Genomic DNA, 20087 nt, shown 5'->3' with positions numbered 1-20087 from the left:
TTGATTTGATTTGATTTGATTTGATTTGATTTGATTTTAAACACTATGAAGATTGCTGATCTCTTAGAGCCACAGCATGGGGCTAAAGGTCTGACCGTGTCTCAACACATCTGAAGAGGATTAATAATTAAGTACTGCATATGACTGTGGTTTGCCAATATATCAATCATTGGATATTTGCAATAAGAGACGGGGATAACTGAATAGAAATGTAGATATGATGGACATCAGACTACGATGGTAAAACTGAGAAATGTTTCTTTTTACCTTTCCTCTCCCTACACATTTTGGAGCAAATGACTTAATAGATTTTCTCTCCTTTTCCCCCCTCACCCCTAAAATATATTTTTGTAAAGATGTCTAATAAAAGGAGAGAGAAGCTGTTTTCTATGTCATGCCTTGTCAAACACACACACATGAAACTTACCATTTCACTGAAGCGGTCGGATAGGCAAAAAGCCTGCGGTGACATTCCTGCAGTGAGATCTCACTTGGTATTGCAAGCTGCTCAATTTTTTTTCAAGATCAAAAACACTGTGAGCCTGAAGGCAGGAGAACCATTCAAACATGACTGACAGCTGATAAATGAGTAAGGGTGGGCGGGGGCCAACGTAAGTGTCATTGCTCCGGAACATCTAACTGGTTCAAAACCTGGTTGTAAATTGACAGGGTTTGTTTTATTTCTTAAGTCCCACAGTGTTACTACAGGAATGCAGTGAAACAGGTCAGAAATATGTTCAGACGTTAACACACCTCAACCATTTTTTTTTTGTTTATCTGTGCTGCTGGAGTTTAAACAGACTTATCAGGCTTTTTGTTCTTTGATAATCCTTACAACAGTACCAGCTACCAGTTTATTACACATCAAGCTCAAAATAATGCTGTCTGTATAGTCGTGCAATGAAAGCCTCCTTTCATGAAGGTTACAATGTTCAGTTTTTGTTTAAACTAAGAGGTGTCGATTCAACCATGTAGTCACTTTGGAGGGCGTAGTGCTGTTCAACTGTAATGACACAACCATTAGCCACATGTGAATCACTGCAGTTACAACATATTTTCTGTGATTCCCGAAATAACATCATAAAAGATCTCAATCAGTTCAATCAGGAAAATCATTTCTCTATGACTGCATAATTCTGGTGATAGGGAGGCTGGACACTATCCCAGCATCCACTGGGAGGGTTGATCATGTTGTCCAGCGTCCAATAAAAACACAAGTACGACCAAGTGTGTCTGTGACTATAAAACATGTCTAGACATTTTGGTACAAAACTGATTTTTACTGATTAAAGGTGATGACTGAAACGCCGTTATTAATGCCGGTACAAGTGAACAATAGTGAGAGCTTTTGTTTTGTTCTTTGATCAGATGCATCTGGTAATAAGACTTCCTTGACTTATTATGACTTTGTCTCCAGAAATAAAACCATCCATCGATTTTCTGTCCTCATTAGGGTCACGGGGGAGCTGGAGCCTATCCCAGCTCATTGAATTGGATTTGTATGGGTTTTTTTTAACTGCAAAACAACAAGTTCACATTTCTTGTATGATTTAAACAGTTTTTTTTAAAGGTGCAGCCATTTTCTCTGTAGGATGAATATTTCTATGGAGTCATCTCAGAATCATAACGACTGAACTCCTGAGCAAAAGCCAAGTGCCCTCATGAATCAGCTGGCATGACAGCTGGCACTGAAGGCCCTGACCTTGCCGTCCTTGTGCCCTAACACCCACGCAGACCTTGTTGGCTAAATCCAACCCCATGCCACTTCCTGTGTGCCACCCCTCCCCTTCTCAAAACATTCCAGAGGGCACTATCTATCTACTCGTCTCTGTCTATCCACGCTCCGGGTTTCCTCCTCTATCATTAGCTCGGCTTCAGCGACGTCATGGCACAGTGCCAAAGTATGACATACATCTACCAAAGCACAGAAAAAATATACAAAATATACAAAACAACCCTCTGCAATCTAAAATATCCACCATGCTGGACATCCTGCAGCAGACTTTTAACGAAAACGAAGGTTATTATTCTTCATTGAGGATCGGCAGTTTATGTAATATGTGTCTGGTTTGTTTATACAGGGAGGGTGTAGTCTTGATTGTGAAGTGATGATATGTTGCTACTGATGATATAAAGTCAAAGACACTTTTTTTGTCCAATCGTGTGGTCACAAGGGTCGGTTACATTATCAGTTTCTAAATGAGCCAAAAATGATGACAAACAATGATGACAGCACTTAGACAGGCACAGTGTAATCACCTAGACTAAACAACTGCAGAGAAACAGTCAATTACAGTCTGGGATGAAGTGATAAAATGAATGACACTTACTGAAGCAACTTAACTGAATCATCAAACAGCAGCCGAGATGAAAAAGATGGAACAAAACAACAAAGCTCTGCTCTGCATCTCAACTGCATTCACTTGTTTCTGTGATTACAGACGTCTCATCTGCGCCCCTCAAACCAAGAGCATGGGAACTGTCCCAGATCTTAATGGAATAATCACTACTGAGGTATTCACCATAGGAAATGACAGCCTAAATGAAAGGGAAAAACCCAGGAGCCAGAAAAAACACATTTTCCGGCAAGGTTCCCTATAATAGCTATCTGGGTGCATATAGAGTCTGAGAATAGACAACTTTCTTAGCTTTGTCTGACAACTCTGCAGTACACTCAGAAGGATGTCAGCTTCTATTAACCAGACACAGAGATGAAGGTTTAACTATAAACATGCAGCAAAATGTGTTTGTTCCATTCTCAGCACCATAAATTGTCATATACATCTTTACTTGTTTGCATTAAGATTGTTTGAGATGCAAAACTGTACAATATTTCTACTTGTCCAGACATTTCACATGAAAAGGGAAGCAGGTGAAACGCAAACGTTACTTAGCACGTTGCATCCTCATTGTCAACTATCCATGACGTTACAGTACTTGGTCCCTGTCTCTAACAAAAACCACGTCATTGCTCAACGACTCACGCTGACTCATTGTGATGTCCGTCGCACTCACCAGTCAGTCATACTGGTGTCTCACGTACGCTTCCTTAAAATCAGCAGGGAAGCATGATGAAGCATAAACCGCCTGTGATTGAGGAATGAAGCAGCAGTTTTGATAAAACAGTAGCAGGCTCAGCACGCCACACCACCGCTCAGCTGGCATAAATGTGCAACTCAGATGGGACCAGTCCCACTCTGTTCAGACGTGGTGTCTTTGGGGATGTAGAGGAACATGTTTTGTTTTCTGTGCGTGTCATTTATTCCGTGTTCACATCAAATCCCTCAGAGCATAATTACAAGCGGCCAAGTCAGAACAATCATCTACACGCTCTCTCTATTAATGAAATGAACGAGAGACGAGACACTTGACACAACATGGCAGCACCTCTACCATCACTGGTAACTACACCTAAATAAAATACAATGGAAATTTGTTTACACAATGCACCTTCAAAAAACAGCGTAGTACAGTAATCTACATCATTTCAATGGTGTGACAATAAGTCTTGCACAATCTTGCCTGAACACTCCCAGCTTGGAATAATGCTCCTCCCAGTCTGCCGACATAGCTTTTATAGCAGCACTGAAACATGTGCTGATTCATGTTAGTATAAAATGTCAACAAAGAACATGTGCCATTCACAGATCCCACAAAGAAAACACTCCACAGATTAATGTTTAGCTCATATCAACACAGATTAGTATTTATTTTACTCCTGTGAATCAACTAGGATACTGATTGTTGTATAATCCAACATCACATACAAGTACAAATGGAACTTGTGTGTACACATGGTGTGAACTCTGGCATGTGCCCAGTCTGGCACATGATATTGCTCTGCATTCAAGGTACAAGGTTATTTATCATTCTACAACGCAGGTTTGTACAATGAACTACAAGTTGTAGTAAAAATTACATAACTCACTATTACTATTATTTATGGTGGAGTGCAGAGGATGAATGTGAAAGAAGCTGCTCTGTAGACTGGTGGTTTGGCAGCAGGTACAACAGGCTGTGGCTGGAGTGGGTTTTGTCTGTAGTATCTTTTCAGTATCATTTATGCTCTGTGCAGACCTTGTATCAGTTGTAACTTTGTGATAAATTGATGTACTTTGTACTTTTTCAAACAAACCTTGTATCCACTGACAGACTGATCTCCTACAGAAGACTGCTCGTATGTTTCTGTTTCCTGCTCACTCGTGATGTGGGCACTGTGTCTTGACAAATGCCCATTAGGAGGGAATCCAGTTTCCACATTAAGGAATTAATGGATTAACGTGTATTTGACCTGGTATTTATACTCTGTCTGCCTCCTGTATTATGACAGATATGTCTAATCACAATCTACTAAATGTTAGCTTTGTCCAAGGCCAGCTGAGGGTCTATCCATCATGATTAGAGGTTCAGTTCTCATACTCAAAGGTCACCATTCATACCATCATTCATGGTAAGGTGCTTTATTTGGAGCTTCAAGGTTTGGATCTGCAGGTCAGTGTGGGCCACATCACGTGTCAGTATACTGTGTGACCATATATTGTCTTGTGTTTGGGTGATGCTAGTTTGTTACATGTGCCCACATCCATCCATCCATCCATCCATCCATCATCTGTAACCGCTTATCCTCAACAGGGTCACGATGGGGCTGAAGCCTATCCCAGCTGACTTTGGGTGAGAGGCGGGGTACACCCTGGACAAATCACCAGCTTATCGCAGGACACATAGAGACAAACAACCATCCACACTCACGGTCATAATGTGCCCACATTTTTTGCATATATGAAATGTATTCTTTCTTTGGAGTGTTTCTATGCTTAAAGCTTTTTACAGCACAAAAAAAGAGATGCAAAGTCTTTAAATTTTGATTAAATCTACTGTATAAAAGGCGCTACACCCGTTGCACCATCTCTTCCTTTCTATCACACCATAACGATTAACAATGTCATGATATTAGGGTCTGAAAATAATTGAAATAATAATAATTGAGGATTTGGTTTGATTTTCTGTGTTCCTCATCTGATCCTAAATAAATGCTGCCATGTTTTACTAACTTCACTCATATGAAAATCCAATCAACTCAATGCCAATCAACTCCTCTATTTTAATGTTTGGTAATGGGTCCACCCGTTTTGTTTATCACAGGCTGCCCCTTTAAAGAAACCTTACTCGCCTCACTCGGCCAAACTGCAGTAACATTTAGGCACAGCGAGGTGATAACTCTTGTCCACAATGCTGTCTGTAAATCAAAGGGTGGAAACTGCTCAGGCACGTAGCAGATTTCTGCTGAGCCAGAACCACAATGGGTGTGGAAGGAGGAGGAGGAGGAGGAGGAGAAGGAGGGGGAGGTGGAGGAGAGGAGGAGGAGGTGGCAGTGGTTAGCTTGCTGGAGATCTATATTAGGAAAGGCAGAGAGTTTATGACATTGAGGTTTTTATTAAAATCATCCTGAGCTGTCCGTCAACCACTTGACTACAGTGTGTCCCCCGCACTGTTAAAATAAAGAGATACATCTACTGTGAGACAGAGAGAAAGGTCAGGACAGCAGAGAGAGAGGATGAAACCACCGTCTGTCCCTGTGTGGAATGATGTGTGTCCCAAATGGGTATTTTAGGCTGCAGGGTCAGATTAGGGAGGGGAGGTTAGGTTGCTGCCTGAAAACAAACTTTTCTAAAGTCACTCAGTTATAATGCCACTAGTTTAGAGTTTATGTTTACTTTTAATGCAAACTAGAACTTAATCTATTAATTACTGTCACCTCAGTTGGCGCTACATGTAGTGCATGTTCGACTGGACGCTCACTTTCAGGAAATATTAGTCCATTTTAAATAAGACATATAAGGCAAAACATGAGTTTACAGCAAACTGTAACAGCTAAATTCATATAAAATGTGCCAGCGTATGGAGGAAATGGACTTCCCACCATAAAAAAACCCACAACCACATGTTCTTTTACCAGGCATAGACAGACTTTCTCTGAGGTGAACCAGCTGCTCTGTGAGATGAATGGTCAATTAGTGGCTGTTGTTGTTGTCGGCGTATCACAGAATGTCTTGAGAGGCCAATTCTGAGAATAGTAAACTGGGTGAGCACCGAATGCTTTTTATGCTTGGTGGTTTAATGTACAGAAAGCTATCCTCCAGGCTGAGATGTAGATATCCTGCAACAACAACAGAAGCAACGTTTGATGGGGTTTAGGCTGCAGTGTATTTTGCTAAATATCTCTGAAGTACTTGCTCATGGTGAGAGAAAGATTGTTGTGAGCCCCGAGAGTTGAAGGAAAGTTCTAGAGAGGCTGAATGATCAGAGGTCTCGAGAGCACGTCAACCTCTATTGCGGCGTATATCCAATGAGGAGAAGTCCTCAGGGAGGCACATACTACCTCTGATATCCCAAAGAAAAGCACACTGTGCTGATCAAATCTTTTTTCTTTTTTTTTTTACTCCTCTATCAGCAAAGATAAAATATGTAGTTTTATTTTAAGAAAATCAGGAACATTCTTAACCGTTCATGAGGGTGTGATCCTCAATGATAACAGCTGCATTCTTTATTAGTTTCCCATTTTTTAATGTGAATGCACACTAATCTCCTCTTATGTCTGTTGTGCACTCGCCACACCTCATGTTTCACACACCCACAAAGAGCTTAAGCAGCAACACACATACTGTATTAAAATATTAATATATCAGTAATTTTATTCCAATGTCTGTAATAGACTCAGTAACTTGTCACAAACAGATAATGGTAATTGAACTGTACTTATGAAGCGCCTTTCTAGTCTAGAAATGAAGCCGATATGGAAGTGCTAAAAACTGTAATTCATTGAGACAGACTGCAGAAGTGAGTCTCTATAGCTAATTTCCCCGTTCATGACAACTATGAGGGGGGGGGGACTTTTTTTAATTCAGCCGTTCAAATTATATTGAGGCTTAAAATTACGCATAATTAACAGCGTTGCCGCTTGATTGACAGGTAAGTGCCATTACAGATAGCTTATTCAAGCAAATTAACCCAACATGGTGGCATCCAGCTTCATAACAGCGCTTCGGAAACCTATGGATGACATCACTCAAGCTACCCTTTCATACACTTATGGCAAAGTATCGCGACAATTAGTGGATGACCCACTCTACCTCCTGAGCCACAGCCTGAACAAAAAGGCATAAAACAATTCAAAAAGTCCATTACAATTTCCTCATCTTGTCTTGTTTAGTCTAAAATCCAAAGATGTTCAGTTTACTATGATGTAAATACAGGGGGAAAAATATCTCACATTTGAGAAGTTTGAACCAAATTATGTTTAATGAAACAATTTTTATCATAATAGCTGCATATTGATTTTCTCAAAAAGAAATTGAAAACAAAACAATGTTACAAGAAGCAAAACAAAACGTGAGGAGTATAGAGTTGATGGATGCAGAATTTGAAAACGTTTTCTAAATCCGGAATTTCTCAAAGGTCACTCTGTGCCCTAAAGGCTTTACAACCACAATTTCAGGTACTTAAACTGTTAAGAGCCAACATGTCTTGACATGCATGGCAGGACAGTCATTGCTGTGTTTTAACAAGCATGTTGAATTTCTGCCATGCATCATCTTCTGTGGGCTCCAGCTAACAACTCCTTGTCTCACTCTCAGCTTTCAAGCGACAAGGAGAAACAACAATCGTGGCCACGAAACACGTAAAAACACAAAAGGCCATATCTGTGCATCTGGGCCACACTAGTGCATGAACTGGTGGTTCAACATGGTAGCCTCTGTGGTAGAGGACTCTGAAGATATAAAAGGCTCGTTCTAAGGCAACAAAAACACAACAATTCTCATTTTCAGGTAACTGTAATGAAATGATTTCTGACATATTTTCCAATAGCTCCATCTAAATCTTAAAAAACTGGACCTTTAAAAGGCATCACACAATTTTACACAAACCTCCTATTGTTGCTTGCATGTGCTCCAGTCTAGTCTAATACAGCATAATTGTCCCAGCTTCAACTCTGTCTCTACAGTATGTAATGTATCAGTAACAGCATTGACTGGCTGAGAGAGGCCTGGATTTTGATGCTAAAAGGAGCAACGCCAGCCCCCCTGAGAATGCTGAATAAGGTGCTTCTCATCCGGCTTTCTATCACTGCCGTTTCCATGGTTTCACACCTTTCTAACAGCCTTACTCAGTCATAAGTGCAAGTCATGACCCCTGTGATGATAAACTCCCCCTTATATATATTTTTTCCTTAAGCGTCTAAGCTTTCAGTTATTGAAACATTTTACATGATGACCAGGATATTAAATACACAGTTATTTTAATGCTCATCATACTGCTACTGAATTCACCTGCGGCTGCACATCAGCATGGTAATATACTGGATCTAATATTATGAGGGCAACGCATGGTGTTTAACCCAAAATAAAAATGGTTGGATCACAATGCCAGAGACCCTGTATCTGCTGAGTGCCTGTGTTTTGTGATTGGCCAGGTGTATTCTGGGTAACCCTAATGGATTAATTCACATCAGTTGGCAATGAGTTGTAATTCACTGTCCAGGACAGTAGCCGCCAAGTGCTCAAGCCTAATGACGACCTACAGTGATTGATTTAATCAATAGTGGTAACCTCCCTCCCTGCTACCATTTATTGACAACATAGGATCAATAGTATTTAGGAAATACTTGGCAATGCATCTGAACTGTCAATTGTAATTGTCTGAGCAGAGATGAAATTTAAAGGCAGAGGAACTAGTGTCAACAAAGATTGATGCATGTGTCTTCTCATGTCACCTCACGTTTTGTGGTGCAATATTTAATATTTAGCCAAGAATGTTTAAACATTAAAAAATGTAACCAACAGTATCAACAGAATCGGAAGAGGTAACAGCTATGATGTTGTGTTGAAACGGCAATAGTGACTCATTGTGTGTGGTGTCTGCCTTCAATTAAATATGAGGAAGAAGTAGAGAACCAGGCAGAGCGGAGGGACAAAGCTGCTGCTAGCCGAGAGACAGACAGCAGCAGCAGGCCAGGAAGGAAGAGACAGCAGGGGCAGAGCTGGAAAGCTGGAGCAGGAGAGAGTACCGTTGGATTCTGCTCCAATCTGGTGACTCTTGTCGGTGGGGGAGAGGAGAGCTCAGTGTTTATTTTTTATTTTAGGTTCATACCAATGTAACATTAGAAAGTGGGTGTATAAGCACAAATAACCCAACGGCCATTATGTGACCACTTGGCATTGCTGTTATGTTAAGTTTGGAAAGTTTGCGATACATTTTTAGTGTAAACAATTTTGATCTGTGTGACATGCTGCCCCTTATTTTTATTTTATTTTTTTGCAGCATGTGGCCATGTAATACAAATCGCTGCTTTAAAAGTTGGATTTAAGCCAACGACTAATGAAAAACTAGAAACCCAGATTCAGACTGATTAATCGACCAAACTCAGAATACAAATTGAGGCTATTTTTGATAAATAAATAAAACATTGCTATAAAATTACTTGCTATGCACTGATGTTATCAGACACCAAAAACAGCAGCAGCTGAAATCCTGCTGTGTCACTGTTTTAACGGATGCTTGGATCATTGTTATGCAAACTAGTATTGATGCCATTGACTGACTCCACTTTTATGTTCCTGGTTATGAAAGTGGAGTCAGTCCCTTTGCAGTGTCTCCAATTAGAGCAGAGAGGCAACCGGAGCATGTGCAAACATGTCCAGCACCTGTTTGCATGTGAACATTATCTACACAAGATGACCAAACATTCATGGAAACATGTAGTCGAAGATGAGAGTTGGCCTTTTGGGTAATAAATCTTTATCAATATGCATATAACATATTGGCCAAAACCAAAAACTCACCCCAAAGGTAAATGGATCTGCACAAAATAGAGGGTTTCAGTATAATTTTGTAAGAACACTGGAAGTCAAGCCATGACATGCATCAGTATTGATGGAGAGGTCAGACAGGCAGTGTTGACCTAATCTAGACTAATGGTTTGGACGCAGAGCTCTTGGACATGATTTAGAGTGGTTCACAAGGCCTCTGGCATAATGAGTAACTTTCTGTAGACTGTTTTTTAGTCAGGTATCCTGTCGCTACATTCCAGAGATACTAAAGACATCTGCAGCGTAAATGAAATGAGAGCTGCTGACCACAAGAATGCTAAGAAATGCAAATGTTTGACTATGGATACAATAAATCTTGGTCAAGGTCTTCTGAAGTGCCAAAATATGGAAAATATGGCACACACAGGTTTTCTATTAGTCAATTACTTTGCTCAATTTATCAGAAAATCGTGAAAATACCCAGCGTAAGTTCCCAGAGTTCAAGGTGACATCTTCAATTTTCTTGTTTGTCCAACAAGATATTTAAGAAAGAGCAGCACATTGTCATATTTCAAGGTCTGGATCCAGCACATTTTTGGTTTGCTTGACAAACACCAGAAATGTGCTTCATGTTTGGTTTGGCAAAATCATCATTTAGTCTTCACTCTCAAAGCCATGTCTCTTGAATGAATAAAACATATTTTTTGACAATACAAGTCAAAGTGCGAAACATTAGTCAAGCTAGAGCTTTCAACCAACTAGCAACAGCTGATAAAATCTGTCAGTTTCAGCTGACAAGTGTTGCTTCAGCAACAACAACAACAACAACAACAACAGGTGGAGAGTCTTACTGAAATGTCAGTTGTTTCAGCTCTAGTTTATAAACGTTCCACTTTGTTAGAATTAGACCAAATTATTGCGAGCAAAAAAAAAAGTGTTTCTGCATAAACAGCTCCAGTTACAGCAGACGTTTTTAAAGTCTGGATAAACTGGGTGGAGATAAAGGTGCATTATATGACTACAGAGCAGGTGAAGCCATGGAGACATGGCTGTGTGTTTGGTTCCCTGTCCCAAGGTAGAAAACTTGTTAGGTCACTGTCTCCATGACTCTCGGGTTAAGCTCCAGACAGTCACAATATGTCTCAAAGCCAATAATTCTATCTTGAGTCACTAAAAGACTGCTGTTCCCTCTTGACATACGCAGTATAAAATTTCTGGATATTTTGTCTGGGAAAAAAAACATTTCTTTGAGGCAAACAATCGTTTTTTGTTTTGATTTGGTTTTTATAATAGAGTCAGGTCAGCTTGGTGAAGAGGACGAATAATGAGAAAACTTATCTTTAGAAATCTCCAATTCTAGGACATTCAGTTTCCCACTGGAGTAATTATACCTCTTGGCGCTACATGAACTCAATAGCAGTAATATTGTCTCCTGTTTCTCAGGTGTCTTTCCCCTTGTTTGCGGACTGGAGTTACTGAAATTGGACTCTGCATATAGTACCACGCCAGTCCTATTGTTTTATTCATATACGGAGTATGTCAAAGGTAATCCTTGTTTGAATTCTGGAGTTACTGAAATGTGACTCTGAACCAAACCAGTCCTGTTATTTTATTTAAGGAGTAGTTTAAAGATAGCAAAGCTTTCAGCTAAGGTATTGTTCATGTGGCAAAAAAACAACAACAATGTAAAGGAAATAATAGGTATGTATTATTAAATAACTAAATAACTGTTGGGCAAAATATTCTTAATGAAAAACTGACATGAGAATAAACCATAAAATAGTTTTTGCTTAAAGCAGACAAAGACAAAGATTGGTACTTCCCAAAAAAATTAACAGCACGTTCATGTTGGATATTTGTGTCCTGCAATATCGCCCCTATTCTTATAGGAGTATTATTATCACATTTACAGACTAGTGTCTATTGTATATTGTAAGTATTATTACAAGCAGCTCAAACGGCTGCAGTATTTACATAGTTTCTCGAAAATTATTGTAGTGACTCAGTTATTTAATCATAATAGAGAAGCCAAGGGGCCTATTTTCACCAACAATGGTCACATCATTAAAGTGATAATGGAACTGCAGAGTTGAAACAATTAAGCTATAAGTCGATCATTAGATAATCTTGTCTATCCTGAAGTACTGATGACTTCATTTGAGTGCAAATAATTGTTAAGTTGCAGCTTTTTATTTGTGCGGATGGGTTGCTTTTTTTCTTCAAATGTGATTTTAACCTGAAAACCATTATGTTTTGGTTGGGCATTTTATAGACTAAATATATATATATGATTAATCTAGATAACGAATGAAAAGAGCTGTAATATATCAGTTTGGGTAATAATTTTATTGTGGGCAGTACAGTCACAGTTAACATCCCTTGAGCCTGCCATGTTAAAGACACCCCAAGGCCCCAGACCTAAACTAGTTCAACCCAGTTCAGTTCAACTACTTTGTGATGATTTAATGAACTGCAACTGTGTTTGGTAGTAAAGCACCAATAAAGCACAGTGTACATAGGAATGATAGAGGCTTTAAGATAGCACTTGCATGCCTAATCCTGAGGCCCTAAATTAAGATGCAGTCCAGCCTTCATTAATTTATTGTGCTTCTATGGTGCATTTTCCATGATTAAATTACTATTGCAACACATAGAGAGTAGGGAATACTTACTTACTTACATTCATGTGTAGACCTGCACTTGTACATGTATGTGACAGTTACTTTGCCTCCAGACACAGCGACATCAGGTATGTACCTGTGTTTACTAAACTTTTCCCTCCTGTTGCTATGGGACACTCACCGTCTCGGTTCTGTTGCCGGGCAGACCGTTCTCGGACAGCGCGAGCCCACTTCTCCGCCTCCTCCAGGTTAGCGCGCGGGTCCTGGAGCGCGGCGAGACGAAAGCAGTGCTCCACTCTCTGCCGCGACACCCCGGAACTCATCCACCAACGTTTTTTGAGCGGGTACAAGTACACCGCCAAGTACGCTGCCGGGTCCGCGTTGTCGTCTCCCCGATAAGCCCGACATCCGACGCAGTCCTTTAGGCTGAGCACCACCTTGTTCCGTCCGACAGGTGTTGAAGTGAGTCTCTGGACGATGAGGTCCCTCTCGGTCAAGCTCACGGCATACCGGACTTTTCGGTTACCAGTGAGCGTGAATTCCCCGTAAAGTGAAACCGGGCTGAAGTGGTCCGGTTCAGTTATCCTCTGATCCATCCTGAGGCGGACGGCGGATACCGAGACGCGGGGGGTCCGGGAGAGAGCAGCAGCCGCACTCTCACATTGCTGTCCGCCTGGATGGTGCGAGCAAAGTGGAGACAGGACCGCATTGACAGCCTGCTTCCCGGACCGGTGTGAAGGTAAACGGAATCAAACACACCATATCCTGTTGCATTTCAAAATAAAAGCCACATTACTTGACGAGCTGTTTTTTCCACACACGTATGGGGGGGACACAATTACATACTGTGTACTGTGAGACCAGCTGATGCACAGTAACCCCACAGCATACAAAATAAGGTATTTTATTCCCTTATTCAAAATAATAATAATAATCAAGTCTATTTCATTCAATTCAATAACTCAGTTTAGCAGTTAATGTTTGTTTTGTTATTTATTTTTGCATAACTGGTATGTATTCTATATATATATGTGTGTGTGTGTGTGTCTATGTGTGTGTGTGTGTGTATGTTGTATGTTGTATGTGTTTGCAAACCATATTGCCATTGTTCTCATCCCTCGTGACCAGGGTGCATGTATTTTAATATAATAAGCCTGTGATGCAGAGGACAGCAGGTGAATATGTATAATTAAAGACATGATGGAAAACCAGCAGCAGGCTGCTGTAAGTCCTCGGTGTACTAGCCTGTTTTCCACAGCATTTTCTTTAACAATGACAGTGAAAAACATTTATAACCAATAATTTTTAGCCATCGATTTATTCCACATTTATGGTCATAATCCACTGAAGATGCCAAATGATCGATGTAAGCTTTTATTTTTGAAGTCATAACCGCCCAGTTTCTCTGAGCTGGTGTGAGGGTCTCCTGCTAGCTTGACGCACTTTGCTGCAGTTTGATTGAACTTTACTGTTCAGTCGTCCTGCCGGCAAAAAGAGTGGGTATGCTCCCACCTAGTGGTACAATAAGGGAAAGACCAACTTCATAATCAAGGTTGTCAAAATAATTTTAGACCTATTTTTTTTTTATTTATTTATTTATTTATTTATTTACTACATTAATAACTCAGAAGACTGACTGAGCAGATGTTATAGAAGTAATATTTATATGTGAGTGAAGACAAACTCTTCAGTCAAATGTTGAGTTTGAGTTGTAGTTGTCTTACTGATAACATTAAAGGATGGCTCTGCTCTATTCAAGTGTTTCAGTGTGACAGTGAGTCAGCATGAACGACACCAGGACCCTGACACTGAAGCAAATATAATTTAGCTCATTTTATTAATTATTCCCATGCTTTTCCTACTGTGACATGTCAAAATGTCTTCTGTAAAAAAGGCCTAACGAAAAAGTGACCTTTACTTTCTCTCCATACAAAAACCTTTTTATATTATGTGAGCCCCCTCATAGTTTGTGACTATTAACAGTACTGTAATGACGGAAATCAGTGCTATGTGCATGACATATAATAATAGATGTGTACCATAGACAAATGTAAATTGTGTGTCACTCTCTGTATTTCATTAGGTTTCCCACTCGCATACAAATTTACTTTAATTAGTTTTAATTAGATGTGATGTTTTAATAATCGGTAAACAACAACACCGAAAAAAATATTAAAAATGTGTATTTTATTGTCTTGGTGTCCTTAAATACATACAAGTAAATATCTGTACACACACATCCACATGAGGAAAACTGAATGCAAATGGAGAAAAGGGCATTTATTAATTTAAAAAAGGCCAGCTGACAAAGATTCATGAAGTAATTGTATTTCTTATGATTTCAGTTCAGATAGGGATGATGATAACTATGTGGCAAAGAAGAATATTTATTCTTACAGCACAGAGAGATGGATGTGAATTGGGGCCCCCGGTCAGGGACAAAGTCAGTGGGCAGTCCATTGAGACGAAAGATGTGCTCGAGAACCAGTTCATCTGTCTCTTTGGCAGAGGGAAGTTTGGAAAGGGGAATGAAGTGGACCATCTAAAACGGGCTAAAACGGTCAACAACTGTGAGGATGGCAGTGTGGCCTTTGGACGTAGGTAGGCCAGTTACAAAGTCCAGGGAGATGTGTGACCACGGGCGATGAAGAACAGGCAATGGGTGCAGGAAGCCGGCTGGTGGATGACGAGAGGTCTTGTTCTGGTTGCACACAGGGCAGGCGTTGACATAGCCTCGAATATCGTCCTCCAGTAATGGCCACAAGAAGCACTGCTGCAGGAAGTCTCGGGTCCGCTGAATGCCAGGGTGACAGGTGAGCCGGGAAGCATGCCCCCACTGGAGCACATCGGAGCGTAGGTGAGCCGGACCAAACAAATGGTCAGGGGGACAGGAACTAGGACCAGGCTGGTCCTCAGTGGCAGCCCACACCATTTCTCCTCTATCTCCCAAGTGACAGAGGCAACGTGACAGGAGGCTGAACTGGTTCTCCAGCACATCTTTCGTCTCCATGGACTGCCCACTGACTTTGTCTCTGACTGGGGGCCCCAATTCACATCCATGTTCAGCATGTGGAACAGAAATATCATTTCCACAGAGCAAACACACAATAATAAATAACTACAGTAATGCTTTTTGTAGAACACTGTATAACAGTCAATATATGTGTATGTATTACGTTCTCATCATCACAATTAGGAGAAATAAGTCTTGATAATCTAAATAAATACATTTTGTATAGACTTATAGACTTAGACTTGTAAAAGCTCCAGGAATGTGCTGAAGCCACGGCTACTCATGGGAGCAGTCAAGCAGCAATTTTGAAGCGACTGAAACGTGTCAGTTGAGTTCATAAAATTACATGACTAACTTTGAAACACTCTGCGCAAGATGAATTATCTCTCTGCTAGGGGTGGCTCAGGTTGGCCTCAGCGTGTCACAAAGTCACCCTTTAGGACCACCCCCCCTCAAAAAAAAAAAACTGTTTTAACCTCTAACTCCACATTTCAGTAACATATCGTTCAAAGTCTTTTCATGTTTTCTGCAACTATTTTTTAACATATTTCATGTATTTTTAAAAGACATTTCAGAATTTACACAGATTTTAAGGCACATTAACTATGATGAACTAGTGACTTGTCTACGGTGTACCCTGTCAGCTAGGATAGGCTCCAGCCCCAAGCGACCCCTGAAAATGATATGCGGTTACAAAAAATGGATGGATGGATATTCTATGATGTACATGAGGAAGATGTGATGTAGCAACATGATGATTATTCTGTATACTGATTATAATGATGATTATAATGACATTTTGTCTTTAAGTCAGCTTATAACAGAAAATATGTAGCATCGCAATAACAGACCTTTTTCAAGACTTCTTTATTGAAATCATGTCTAGACAGTGTTTATATAGTGAAATAGGTTCCAGCCTCTGCCCACCAGAATAGAAATTAGTTTGGTCAGGTCCGATAAAAGAAGAATAAGGAAGGCATACTTTATACTCGTTTTATACTTTATGCTTATTTTACATTCACAGGCCCAAAGTATACACACGGGACGCATTAATGTTTGGAGAGATGTCATAGCGATGGTGCTGCCACACATTCAGTTCAGCAGCACCTCAGCAGTGCCCATGAGGTGAACTGTAGAGCAGTTTCCACTTGGTATTGACTGGATGGTGTTGGACTTGAACCAGCCACCCTGAGCTACTGCTACTGCCAAATATATTTTGTGGATTCTTCTGTACAACATTCAGCATCAAAAGGCCTTTTCCTGAAGAGCAACAAACTGTGGACTTCATTCTTTATACTTTCTTTGCCTTCATGTGTGCTATTAAAATCCCTTGTTCTGCATAAAAGAGAAGTTACTTTAGTCAACCACCAGATGGCAGTGTTTGATTCAGAAAAAGACAGCTTGATCATTTCCAGCCACAATATATTGGGTTTGAAATGCAGATATTTTTAAAAGCCTGTCTTAAAATAGTCTAACCAAACAGCACACTGCTTGATGAAAGCTAAACTGCAGAAAGTAAGTCAGTACAATTAAACTCATACAACATCATACATTTACTTTATTTTTTCACTTGAAGTGTGAAATATTGCTCATTTCACTCCAACATGTGATGCCTTACACTTAGTAGTTAATGGGTTTATATGCATATAGTATGATATGCATGCATTTTTGCCCATTGAATACTTTGACTATGTACAACTTTTTATTATTTTTTTTCTCTTCAAGCGTGTTTCACTGAAAATAGGATGTTTATAGTTTATTTATATAAAGAATATACAACATAAAGGGCTGACATTTTATATGATCACTAAAAGGCTCTTTCAAGGTGCAGAGTATTCATCAACTCATTAAACCATTGTTTGAGTTTCCTAAGAATATGTTGTGTTATGTTGTAACTTTATCACAGAGACCCTACACATACAGGGACAACTGGAACATAAAACAAGATTGTTAATAATAAAATGCCACTACGATTGTACCTGCATGATCATATGTGACATTTAAACTAAATTAAACTTGAACTTTGATCTTGGCTAGAATTTCCTGTAAAGTTCTCAGAGTATAAACCAAGTTTAGTTGCACAGCATGAGCTCGTAACAACAAAGACATCAGCAGGTCAGTGGAGTGTGAGAGGTTAGAGAAAGGATCTGAGGATGCAAAATGCAAATTTGTTTACAAATGATAACTTCTCCTCTGACGCCATCTGAAAAACAAATGATAATACTTTTTTTTCTTTTTAATTGCATTTTTAGTTTTCACAGTAGCTAATCTACAGAGGACTGAGAATGATTTAGCATGAAGTTATACACAAATGATGATGTGCCACATACAGTAGAATCCTGGCAGCGACAACTTTATTAGTTTTAAATGATGAATTTCACAATATGTGGCTGCATATCTCTCATAGTTATCACCATTAAACTTCATCATTTCAGAGCTCGAAATGTTTCATTGTTTGCCAGCAAGAGACAGGTTTGCATAGCTCTTATATAATTATGGCAGTGCCTTGACAAAGGGGGTGGGCATGTGAAGAAACAGAGCAGAATTAAGGGGCAAGTGAAGGAGAGCCATGCAGACAGGCAAACCCTTTCTGCAAGCCATCAGTGCTAAGTGACCCAGACGGGGAATCTGTCATGTTGGATGCCAATGCTAACTAAATGCTGAGGTATATGACATTGCTGCCTCCCACTCAGTTATCTGTCAGTGTGTGCGTGGGGGTGTGGGCTGGTGATAGGGTAGAGGCAGTCTCAGTGAGTTGTGTGTTATATAAGCAATAATTAGGTTAATGTATTGACTCTATTGATATGCACTAAGTTGACATCTGCACTGCATTGCCCCTAACAACAGATAATGGCTGCTTATCAGTTATTAAGCTTGTTTCAGTGGTTTAATGTTCAGGAGATGAAACCAGATGGCGAGGAATGCCAGTGATGGCAATTAGTGCAAACTGGGGCATGTGTGCAGAAAGTATGCAGTGAAAACATAGTTTATTTCCATCGCCCCTTTTGAGATGAAACCTCTTAAAACTATACACTCAAGCACATATGGGACTGTCATCTACAGTGTCTTAAACTGCATGAAAAACACCATATGCAAGGACGGCCCCACCCCCCCCCCCCCCCCCTATCAAGGCCAGGCAGCAATAGAGCTCACAGCTGGAGAGCGGTGGAAGTGAGAATCCACTGTCTCCATTCATGGCTCCTCTCCCGCTCCTCAGCTGTGCCATTTTCAATCAATAGCTTTTAGGAAATCAGCATCTACCCTGCAGTTTGAAATGAAAGGCCTCCTTTGTTGTGAGGCCCATAGCGTGTATAATGATCTCACGCTGAAGAAACATGCACATTTTTGTGAGGCATTTTCTCCCGTTGCAGAAAATTACATAATATGTTCATGTTCAAGTAAAGCCTGAATGGCTTTTGGGCAAAAACTGCATTCACAGCCAAAGGAGGAATTAAGGTGATGCCTACCTATGTTCTGGTGTGAAGTGGATGAAATGCTGTGCGTTTTTGCAGCAGTATATTCTGCAGGGACAAGACTTGCATGTGAATAAGATCATTTCGTTTCCCCTCTGGCTCCAGGTGTTTACTGGGACCATAATTCCCATCTGCATATATACTTACCTCCTCCTCCTACCACTCCTCCAACTCCCCTTCTCCTCTCTGTGGATCATGTGCCTTCGCCTGGAGCAAAACAACAATGCAAGAATGACTTTGATTTGACCAAGGAAAAGTCAGATTTCTTTATTATTTTCTCAAAGGAACATACTCCTCAGACACATCACTGTTGTGATGATGAAGATAGATTATGCTGCCAGTAATGGATTTTATAGTGGCACTGATGACAAAATATGAAAGTCTGGATACATTGCAGATCATACCAGCACTGTGAGTAAGTAAGTAGTCAGTTAGAAGTCATATGCTTATGTGATGTGCTGACCTTACCAAAGCAAATTCATATCACTCTGACTATGGAATAGCAATAAAATACTGAATCTTGTATCTCTAAACAAAAAAAAAGAGGGTCAAAACACCTAGAGCCTTGGGTTTGTTTGATTCTTTCTCTCAATCCAAACAGCATATATCTTCAATTTAGACTTGGAACAAGCCGTTACAGAATATATGAGATACTGTCAGTACAGACAATCAGATTTTTACCCCTTAAGGCATCTTGTGGAGAAATATAAATGGAAAACTTGATATTTAGTAATCAAAATAAATTGGATTATATTTAGGCTTTCTTCAGCTTTGTGCTCCTTCACACTCCCACTAGACTCTTTCCATAATACATTAATTCTGTTTAGCACTCCTGAAATATTATTATCTATAGAAGCATTTCTGGTTATGTTTTGCCGGTTGCCTGGCAATGTCACGGTGATTTCAAGGCTCCAGGAAGCAACTACTGTCTATCTCTGCTTTTTGTCTTTCTTCATCGATTAAGGAAATTCAAACATAATGAAAATAGTTCAGGTTAAAAATGCCCATTATAATTCCCCAGAGCCTAGAAGTACATATTCACATTGCTTATTTCGGCCATTGCTTATTTCGGCCAACCAACAGTCCCAAAACAAACTATAATAAACTTTATTAAAGAAAACAACTAAATATTCACATTTGAGGTACTGGAACAAATAAATAATCCACTTACAGT

General features: G+C 40.0%; 1 protein-coding gene across 2 annotated transcripts in view; it reads right to left on the bottom strand.

The window, feature by feature from the left end:
- The window catches only part of LOC104938506 (sphingosine kinase 1), a 31399-nt gene extending 18233 nt beyond the window's left edge, over nucleotides 1-13166 (bottom strand). The window contains exon 1 of one of the 2 annotated variants that reach the window (XM_019254544.2): nucleotides 12609-13166. In XM_019254544.2, the coding sequence (XP_019110089.2) occupies nucleotides 12609-13023 (415 nt within the window). In that variant the 5' untranslated portion in view covers nucleotides 13024-13166. Of the gene's footprint in view, nucleotides 1-12486; nucleotides 12561-12608 lie in introns of those variants that run through there. The other variant, XM_027283059.1, reaches the window with a different exon arrangement.
- Between the last annotated feature and the right edge of the window lie 6921 nt (nucleotides 13167-20087).

The sequence above is a fragment of the Larimichthys crocea genome, chromosome X (genome assembly GCF_000972845.2).
Source record: "Larimichthys crocea isolate SSNF chromosome X, L_crocea_2.0, whole genome shotgun sequence".
Lineage (NCBI taxonomy): Eukaryota > Metazoa > Chordata > Actinopteri > Sciaenidae > Larimichthys > Larimichthys crocea.
This window is presented reverse-complemented; position numbering and strand designations above follow the sequence as displayed.